The 10,475-nt window shown below is 26.3% G+C and overlaps 1 protein-coding gene across 2 annotated transcripts in view; it reads right to left on the bottom strand.

Annotated features, from left to right (window-relative positions):
• Nucleotides 1-1,127: 1,127 nt before the first annotated feature.
• Nucleotides 1,128-10,475, bottom strand: part of LOC117179732 (serum response factor homolog) — a 127,346-nt gene continuing 117,998 nt past the window's right edge. Inside the window, exons 5-6 of one of the 2 annotated variants that reach the window (XR_004467951.1) lie at nucleotides 6,004-6,666; nucleotides 1,128-1,890 (exon numbers count right to left, since the gene is read on the bottom strand). Coding sequence is in view for 1 of the 2 variants with exons in the window: in XM_033371785.1 (XP_033227676.1) it covers nucleotides 6,485-6,666 (182 nt within the window). In the remaining variant the exon portion in view is untranslated. Of the gene's footprint in view, nucleotides 1,891-5,369; nucleotides 6,667-10,475 lie in introns of those variants that run through there. The other variant, XM_033371785.1, reaches the window with a different exon arrangement.

The following is a 10,475-nucleotide window of genomic DNA, read 5'->3' as shown; positions in this document are numbered from 1 at the left end:
TATTTTTAATTCTGTCAAAACTTTTAAATATCTTTTTAAATTATTATTAATTGTTCTCTTGAGATTAATTTCTGAAAATAAAAAATAATTTTAAATTTTCCAGGAAACTTATTTGATTCTCTTCAAGCCTTTCAGGATCTTTAAAAAGCTAGAAAATTTTCTTTCAAAATCTTCAAAAATCTACATTTCAATTACAGTCTATGAAGTCTTTTCCAATTTAAAATTATTTCTTAAAATTAGCTTGAAAATTAATATTACAATAATTATAATAATATTTTGTTGAATTTAATTTTTCAAAATAAAAAAAAACTGTTTAAATTTTCCAAGAAATCTTAAGAATTTTGATCGATACTCTTGAAACTTTTCAGGATACTGAAAAAGCTTCAACATTTTATTTCGATATCTTAAAAAATCTATAGTTTGTTTTTAATTTTTTTAAATCTTTTCAAACATCAAAATTATTTTTAAAATTAGGTCAATACTTTTAAATATATTTTAAAATTATTCGAATCTTTGCTATCGTTTAACAAAAATTCTACTAAATTAAAAAAATTGCCTTAAAATCTTTCAGATTCTTTTTAACAACTTTGGAAATCCTTTCAAATTAAAAAGTTTGTTTAAAATGAATGTTTCAAAATAAAAAATAATTGTAAGTTTCCCAGGAATCTTGAGAACATTTTTTCTTCTCTTGAAACCTTTCAAAATTCTTAAGAAGCTTCCAACATTTTTGTTCAAGTTTCAAATTATTTTTGAATTTATCAAAAATGATTAAATCAAAAAAGATAGAAAATAATAATTATAAGTGAAAATACAACACTTTCATTTTCAAATTAAATATTTTTTAAGTGGAAAAATGAAAATTGTAAAATTCAAAGTTTAAATTTGGCAATATAAAATTTTAAATGCTTATTTTAAGTAAAATGTCAAATATTGCTATATAATAAAAAATGGTTATTTTTCAATTTAAAATTTTTTAATTGAATGGGTTAAAAATGGAATATTTTAGCTTTTAATTATGGATTAATCAATTTTAAAGAAAGAAGTTAAAAAAAACAAGTTATCAACAATCTTATTTCAAAATTGGAAATAGTTTATAAAATTTTTACTGGACGCTCTTACATTTATGTACGTTTTTCTTTTTAAAAAACAATAATCGAATAAAAAAATTCAACTTTTAGCGTACAAATTTGTAAATCGTTTGATTTAAAACAGATTAAGAATCGTCTTATAAAATAAATTATTCAATTTTTAACACTGGGTCACTAGATCAACTTAAAAAGTTTTTATCCAAAATTTTCAGTTTCTTCAAACCTAATATTTAAAAAAAAGTTTCAAGTGATTGAATAGATTTATATTCTAAAAATGTATAAAACTAGTGATGTAAAAAGTAAATTTACTCTCATTTCCCGGTTTTTTCGATCCTGTGCCACCCTCTTCATTTTAGTATTATTATACAGATAGAAAAAAAATTTTCTTATAAAAAAAGTGATCAAATTTGTATTAAAATAAAGAAATTACTTAGTAAATCATTGTTCCGACAAATTTCTAAAGCCTAACCATTTTTAAAATAGGAAAAATGAATTTAGAATATTTTTGGAAATTTAAAATTCCTTTAGAATTCTAATTTCGAGCAGAGCGTAGAAAAGCAGAATTATATTTCTCCCAGAGACTTCTCCGGGATAACTAGTAAAGCTCTTTGGAGTGGCAGAGAAGTTATCTTGCTTTGGATCCGAAATTAGCGCAGCGGGGGTTATTTTTAAGTCAATGCACTTTCACCATACGGGATTATTCCCTCGAGTTTTTATTTTCTCGATTACATACAGGAAGACGACGACAGTTCCTGCTTTCGAAAATGGGAAAAAAGATCCGTCGTGATTAACATTTCCGGTACTGAAAATATAAACATTTTTTTTATAACCGTGGCTTTGAATCTTATCATCTTATAAATATAAAATTTTTTTTACATTACCGAGAGAGGATGTACTCTTCTGTCAATTGCCAAATTAATTTTAAAAAATGTTAAAATTAATTCGAAATCAAGGTTAGGGTGAATTTAAAATAGGAACTCAGAAAAATAGTAATTGTCTCTGAAAGACATTTTTTTTTATTAAAAGAAATGGTTTTTTGGTCTACTAAATATTTTTCTTTAGCTTAAAATGATTTTATTCAGTTGGAAGTTATTTTTGGTTAAATGAAAAAACTTATGTTGAAGAAAGCATTTCTTTCATTAAAAAAAAAATGATTTTTTTTCTGAGTGGATAATAGATATTGTTTGTTTAAAATTAATGACAGTGAAAAAAGTAGCATTCTCTATATTTAAAAGGAAAATCCCTGATGGAAAATTTGTTACCAAAAAGTTCAAAAAACTAAAACCATTTTTACACAAATCTACGCTATCATTTTCAATGCTATAAATAAAGGAATGAATAAAAAATTTTTTTAAATGATATAAATTCAATCGATTTTAAGATAGAAAAATTAATTTATACATCAAAATTTTTTAAAAATCATTTACAAATTGTCCAGGAATCAAATAAAATTTTGTTATTATCTTCGAACTCGAATGTTTCAAATATCATGCAAGATTAAAAAAATTGCCTTATAATCTTACAAATTTGTTATTAAACTATTGGAAATATTTAAAAATATTCTTTCATTTTTATTTTTCTAAGAATTTTGATTTAAAAAAATATTCTTAGATTATTCTTTAGAATATTGTTGTAATAATTATAATTAAAACAATTCTTATTATAGTAAATATTTAATAAAAAATTATTATTATAATAGAATATCATTTAGAATTATTCTTTATCAACTTAAAAATATATTTTAAACTTTCTCGAACTTTTTCCAAATTAAGAATCGTTCAATCGCTATTTATTAATCAAATTTTTGTTCAAATCTTTTTAAATATTCTCTGGACATGAATTTTTAAAAATAAAAAATCATTTTTAGTTTTTTCTAGGAATTTTAGTAAAAAAATGGTATTCATTAGAAACCTTTAAAAATTCTTAAAAGGCTTTTAAATTGTTTATTTCAAAATTTTAAAAATATGCCTTTTGTATTAAATGTTTTGGAATATTTTCAAGTTTTAAATTATTTTGGAATCTTCTCAAAACTTCGAAATATATTAGAACTTCGTCGAACTTTTTCAAAATTATTAGCCGTTCATTCGTTATTTATTAATCAAGATTTTTTTCAAATCTTTTTAAATCTCTTGAAATTAATTTTTCAAAATTAAAAATCCTTTTTAGTTTTTCTAGGAATTCTGATTAAAATTTGTTTCTTCTTTTGAAATCGTGAGAATTTATTAAAAGGCTTTTAAATTTTTTCTTAAAAATCTTAAATAATCTGCATTTTCTTTTAAATTTCTTAAAATCTTATCAAGTTTTCAATTATTTTGGAATATTTTCAGAAGTTTTAAATATATTTCAAATTTTATTTATTAATCAGATTTTTTAAATCTTTTTAAATATTCTCTGAATAATAATTTTATAAAAATAAAACATTTTAAATTATCCCTTTATTTTCTTAAAACCTTTAAAAATCTTTAATCTTGATGAAATCTTGTATTTTTTGTAGAGATTTGTAATTTTCTCCAATAATTTACGCAAAATTGAAATTAAAAACCGAAATTAAAAAATGTAAAATCCTGTAGTTTTCTGCAATACCTTGTATATTTTTAAAACAAAGTAAAAAAACATTAATAATAAGTTATACACATTTTTGAATTGTATTTTTTTTCTAATTTTTTGGATTTTTTTTTTTTTTTACAAAAAAGTACATGTTTGAACAAAACATTACAGTTGTGGAAATGTACTTTCTTAGAAAAATTTTTCCACCAGGGAAGATGTGTTGCTCTGAGAAATTGGACCTTTAACGTATTTACCATTTATTTTTTTACCTAGCCGCGTAGAGATATCAGGCGTGCTATAACTCAGAAATTTTTTTTATCAAAATGCTCAATAATTTATACGTATAAAATGCAAATTTTCGCACTTTTCAATTGAATGATTTTAAATTAAATGCAGTTAAACTGCAAAATAAAACAATTTTAACTTTTATAAACTGAACAATGCAAAGATTTCTGATTAAAAATATGCGATCATTTTCAACGTTTGTAAATTTTCAAAATTAGAAATTTTTAAACAATTTTAAATTAGAAACAATAATGTAAAGATTATATATTTTTTTAATTTAATTATTTTTATTTTTATTCGTTTCAAATTAACAATTGTTCAATTTTTATTCATACGTCAAAATTCAACAGTTTCACTAACAGTTTGAATTTTTTTTGAATAGAACAATTAAAATTGTCAGCTTCAAAGTTTAAATTTAGTCAAATTAAATTTTCTAGGCTTTTTATTTAATTTTTAATATTTGATTTATTATTGCTAATTTTTAAAGAGCAGTCAAATATTGTTATACATTAAAGAATAGTTCTTTTTAATTAAAAAATTTCAAATTGAACAGGTTAAAAATGGAATATTTTATACTGAAGCAATATTTTAACAGGATTTGAAACTGAATAAAAGCGCTTAATTATGAATATATTATTTTAAATTTATTTCAAAATTGAAAATAATTTAAGAAGCTTCTTTTTTTAACGTTAAAGTCTGTAAATTTTTTAATTTTGAGCCGACTCAGAACCGGCTTTTAAAATAAATTATTATTCCATTTTTATTACCCGAATTTCAACTTTAAAAATAAGTAAGTAATTTACATTTACAGTTGATCAACTTGAAACATTTTCAATTGTTTAAGCCATCAAAACTGCATTTTTAAGTTGTTTAAATTGAAAATGCACGCCTAAAAATGCAGTAAAATGTTTAAAGTAAAATATTTTAGAATTAGGCATTGTAAATTCAACGGTTTCGAGATAAAAAAAATTCCACAATTGAACTTAAAATTGTTTAGAATAATTTTAAAAATCGCGAATATTTGAAAATTCTTAAATTTAAATGATTAAAATTTAGCAATTTCAAATTTGTACAATCCGAAATTGGAGGCTGTAATAATTAACTGTCTGTAAATAGTAAATTAAATAATTTTAGATGGTAACTTAAAAAAAAAGAATGAATAAACATTAAAAGCTTTTGATATTGAAGAATTCAACCATTTTTATTATAAATTGTTCAGAATTTATTTTAATTGTTTGTATTTGCAACTTTCTTCATTTTTGGGTAGTTTCACACTAACATGATTTCAATTTGAAAATAACGATTTTAAATAGTAAAATTTGTAAGGAATTAAATTTTAAATAGTTTAATTTTTATCGAGTTAAAAATAATTCAATTTGAAATTCAAGACATTTATCAGTTAGAAAATTTAACTTTGAAAATTGAGTAGTTTTTAATTGAAAAGTGGAAAATTAAATAATTTGAAAAGAAAGCTTTAATATTTGAACGATTCTATACTCAAAAAAATATTAGAAAATGTTTAATTTAAGATTAAAACTATCAAAATTGGACAATTTGAATTTGATGGTGTTTAAATTAAAAATTTCTAAATTAAAAATTTCTGAATTAAATAAGTTCCAAATAAAAATAGGTTGAGATTCAAACATTTATATCACACCAATCTTAATTAAAATTCTTAAAAATAAATTCACTGTAATTTCTGGATTAAAAAATCTCCGGTCAAATCCTGGTTTTTCGAATCCAGCGGCCACCCTGTAAACGTAACAGATCTAAAAGTACAAACTAAAATTTCTTATGCAATTATTTGATTTCTGCTTAAGTACTTATCCTCGGCAAAGTTTCTGACATGGATCAATGAAGAAAAATTGAAATTTTTACCGTAAACAAGTGCTAAGCGCGATATTACTTCTTCTGTGTTTTAAAATTTTAGTTTTACAATTATTTATTCCAAGCCTCTATATTTTTTTCTAAAAGAAGCAAATATTGTAGTGCTAAATGCAGAATTAAGTTTGCGCCGTTTAGCGCCAGTCTACGGTAACAAAATCCGGGAGAGATTTAGTACAGTAGACGAGTAGACTCTCACCAAGCGCCAGGTGCTCAGGACCGAGGTGCTCACTAAGCGCCCGCTTGGTTTAAGCCACGCCCTTTCGGCTTGACGGGAAATATCTCTTGAGACGCATTGGCGGATTATTTGAGTATCGGCTCGCGCATGCGCATCTAACGCCGCACTAAAGGCGCCTACTTAATTTAGAAGAAATGGAAGAGAGAGGCACTTGGCGAGAAGAGGCGCTTGGTGGGAAAGGCGCTCTGTGAGAGTCTCAAAATACTGAAAGTACATAAAAATCTGAACCTAGAAGCTTTTCATTAATTCGAAACCGAATCTTGATTAAATTCAGTTGTTAATTATTGCTTTTCCAGTCTATTCGATGAATCGAAGAAGGATTTCAGTATCTTGGCTTCCTGCGATGATTGCTGATGATTCGATGAAGCTTGGCTTTAACTTGCCTTTGTGAATTAAATTTGAAAATTATAATAATATATATATATTTATGTTATATATCACTTCACTTTCGATCCTTGCTAAGGTCCGAAGGTAAATCAGAATTCGGAGTACACGTGAGGGAACGTGGTGGAGACAATGATTTCGATGTGACCGGCATAGAGAGTCCGGCGGCAGTCATTGCTACGTTTAGAGGAATCGTGATGAATGGGTGATTGGCTTGTGCAGAATTTACAGATGATGTCCCTGCAACAAAATGACGATTATAAATTAGCCGATTTGTAAATAGGAATTTTGCGTTGTGCCACTTTCTGGCTTTCACGTTGTAGAAAATTGCAAAATACGAAACATAGGACTTTCTTAGCATCTATATGAGATTACATTATTTCCGAATCGGAATGCAGAATTTTTATCTGAAGTATCAGCAAGCGTCACTGTAGGGTTCTTAAATAGCCAAGAATTTGTATTGAGCTAATTCTCTCGAGAATCTGCACAGGGAGGCAAAAAAGTTTATCTGAAAAAATTTGTCTCAAACTTACAATTTTTATACAATTTGAGATTTTTTAAAATGAAAATTCACCCATTAACGACTAAGGCTATCAATTTTATAACATGAGTTTGACCGCAAAATTTATGGGTATAACAAAACAATAAATAGATCAAAAGTTCTTTATGTTTTTGGGTGAGCTAAATTCGAATCCGTGGTCAAATTTCGAATATTTTGACTTCAAAATTAAATATGGCGGTTTTTGTATACAAAAATAGTGAAAAAAGTTTGATTTTTTATTTTTATAATTTTTTTTCAGACATAAAATTCTTTAATATCTTAAAATTTCTTCAACCATCGGTGCACAAAATTCTTCAACTTTACCAAAAAAAATTTTATGTATGTTTTTTCTTCCAAAATGGCGGACAAAATACAAAAATGTTCCAAAAACTGGTTTTTTCCATCATCTTTGTTTTTCTCAAAAACTTGAAAGTTTAAAAAAAAGTTCCATGGAATAAAAATGTCTTGAAATTAACCATAGAATACTATGAAATTTTTTTTTCAAACTTTATCCAAAAAAACATCCGATTAAACTTCATACCAAAAGAATTCGCATGAAGTTTGATCAATTATTTCCAAGAAATATAGGCTCTGGTACAAATTTTCCAAGAATAAAAATGTCTTAGAATTATTCAAAGAATTTGCCATTTTGTAATAAAAAACATATACATAAAAATTTTTTCTTAAAGTTTAAGAATTTAAGTTAAATAAAGTTTAAGAAATTTTAAGATATTCACGCGTTTTATGCCTGAAAAAAAATTATAAGAATAAAAAATCAAACATTTTTCACTATTTTTGTATGCAAAAACCGCCATATTTAATTTTGAAGTGAAAATATTCGAAATTTGACCACGGATTCGAATTTAGCTCACTCAAAAACATAAGGAACAGTACTTTTAATTTATTTATTGTTTTGTTATACCCATCAATTTTGCGGTCCAACTCATGTTATAAAATTGATAGCTTTGGTCGTTAATGGGTCAAATACATTTTCAAGAGATTTGTGAGAGCCAATTTTGAATTGTTTTCTGCTAATTTTTTATTGAACAAAATAGTTGATATTTTTTAGATTTTTTTATGAACGATACCATTTTATTCAACTTCTTATATTCATGTAAAAGATAATGATATTAAAGGAGACTCTCCTTAGGAATAATAGTCAGCAAGTTAAAAAATTTATAAATTTAAAATTGATAATGTTTTGTATCAAAGTAATTTATTAAAAATACTTACAAACTTTTTTTTTCAATTTTAAGGTTTTCGTAGCCCCGGACAGAAATGCTGATAGGTTTGGTCGGGTACTCGTCCTTCTTTCGTACTTTTATCCAAGTAGGAAAAATGGTGGGAGAGGAAATAGGGAAAATTAGAGAGGGGTAGTAGGGAAAATGGGAGAGGAGTATTAGGAGAAATAGGGGGAGATATAATAGTGAAAATAGCGGAATTATTAAAATGAGGATAGGTTGTAGAGGAATTAAGTTGAGGGGAAGTGAGGGAAAATAAGGAGAAGGGAAGTAGATAAAATTATGAGAAATAAGGGGATGGGAAGCAGACGAAGTAGAGGGGAATAGGGGATGGGGAGTAGGGGAAACGATGGGAAACAAAGTAAGGAAAGTGGCGAAGGGGGAAGTGAAGTTAAGGGGTAGGTGAAGTGAGAGAAAATAAGGGAAAGGAAAAATAGAGAAAATTACGGGAAACAAGAGGAGGGGAGGTAGAGGAAGTAAAGGGAATTAGGGGATTGGAATGAGGTGAAATGAGGTGAGAGAAAGTAGAAGAAATAGGGAAAGGGAAATGAGAGGATTGGGAGTAGAACATATGAGGACAGGGGGTAAGGATAGTGAATGAGAATAAGAACAGTAGAAGTAATGGAAATGATTAGAAATGAAGGAGGGAGGTATATAAAGTATGAGGAATGTGAGGAAATGAGAGGAGAGAAAGTAAGAGAAAGGGAAATAAGGGGATAGCGAGAAGGACATGTGAGCGTATGGGGTACGGGTAGGGAGAGAGAATAAGAAGATGATAAGGAGAGGAAATGATGACAAAAAAAGGGAGGGAAGTTTATAACGTAGAAGGAATTATGGGATAAAGTAGGGGAAGTAAGGGGAAATCATGAGAGGGGAAGTATAAGAAATGGGGAAAATAAAGGGAGGGGAAGTAAAGGAAGAAGAGGTTGGTTAAGGGCTGGGGAAAAGGCTGAAGTGGGGTAAATGGGGAGAGGGGAAGTATAGGATATGGGAGGAATGACAAAAAGTAGGGGGGATTAGTTAGTGGAAAGTAGGGGAAATGAGGAGAGAGAACGTGGGAGAAGTGAGGTGAGAAGATTTTAAGTGAGGGTAGAAGATTTTAAAGCAAAGTGTTTGAATTTGGTGAGATTAAAAATAAAAAATAAAATCGAGTAAATTCAAGAAATACTTAGAAGAATTGAAGGTATTGAAAACGAATTTTAAACTTAGTATTTAAAAAAATGCAGATTTTTGAAAACATTTCTAACCAAAAATTTAGAAGCTTAAAAGGAAATTTGAAAGGTTTCAAGTGAATAAAAAAATGTTCTTAACATTTATAGGAAAGTCTTTTAAATTTTGAAACATTTTTCAACATTTTAACAAACATCCGAGTCAACTAAAATTATTTTTCAGAATTTAAGAGGTTTTTAATAGATTTAAAATATTTAAAAACTAAGAAGCATTTCCGAAGATTTATCAAATATTTTTTATTTCTTCTAAACTTCTAAAAGTCCTGAATATCTTTTTAAAAAGCTCGAATTTTTGGTAATACCTAGTAAAATCCTGTAAAATATATATTTTTTAAATCCTCTAGATTAATTTCTGGCAGATCTAAAATATTCAAAAATATTTTCGAATTTTCTCAAGAATCTTATAAAATTTATATTTATCTAAGTTTAAAAATGAACTAATAATACTTCTTTTCTTGTAAGCAATTTCAATATTTAAAAAGCATTCAGTGTTACATTTAAATATTGTTTGGTTTATTTCTATACAAAACCCTTTTTGCTATAAATGATCCTAAACAAACGAATTTAAAGCAAGAAATATTTTATTTATATTCTTTGTGAAAAGCGAAACTTTTCAATTATTTGAATAACTATGATATGAGATTTTTTTAGCAAATATTTTTAAATTATTAAAAATCACCTTCGATTTTTATTTAAACTATCATACTTTAGTATATAATTCATCAAATTTCATATTTATTTATCTCAGGCTTCACAGTCTTTCCCCTATTTTCCTCTTTTCCCCGTTTCCTTTAATTTTAGTTGAGAATTCATTTGTTCTAGTCAAAAATTTGATTATTAGTTAAAAATAGTGTTATTTTGTTGTGAAAATTCCACAATTTTCTCAAAGTCACCATTTTTGGTTGACCATTCGTCTGTTTCGGATTAAAAATCCACTATTTATTATTATTATTATTATTATTATTACACCATTAAGCCATTTCCCTTTCGGGGTAGGCGTGACTCACTCGGCAGGGGAAAGGAGTAGTGTGTGGATGG

Source organism: Belonocnema kinseyi, chromosome 9 (genome assembly GCF_010883055.1).
Source record: "Belonocnema kinseyi isolate 2016_QV_RU_SX_M_011 chromosome 9, B_treatae_v1, whole genome shotgun sequence".
Classification (NCBI taxonomy): Eukaryota; Metazoa; Arthropoda; class Insecta; order Hymenoptera; family Cynipidae; genus Belonocnema; species Belonocnema kinseyi.
This window is presented reverse-complemented; position numbering and strand designations above follow the sequence as displayed.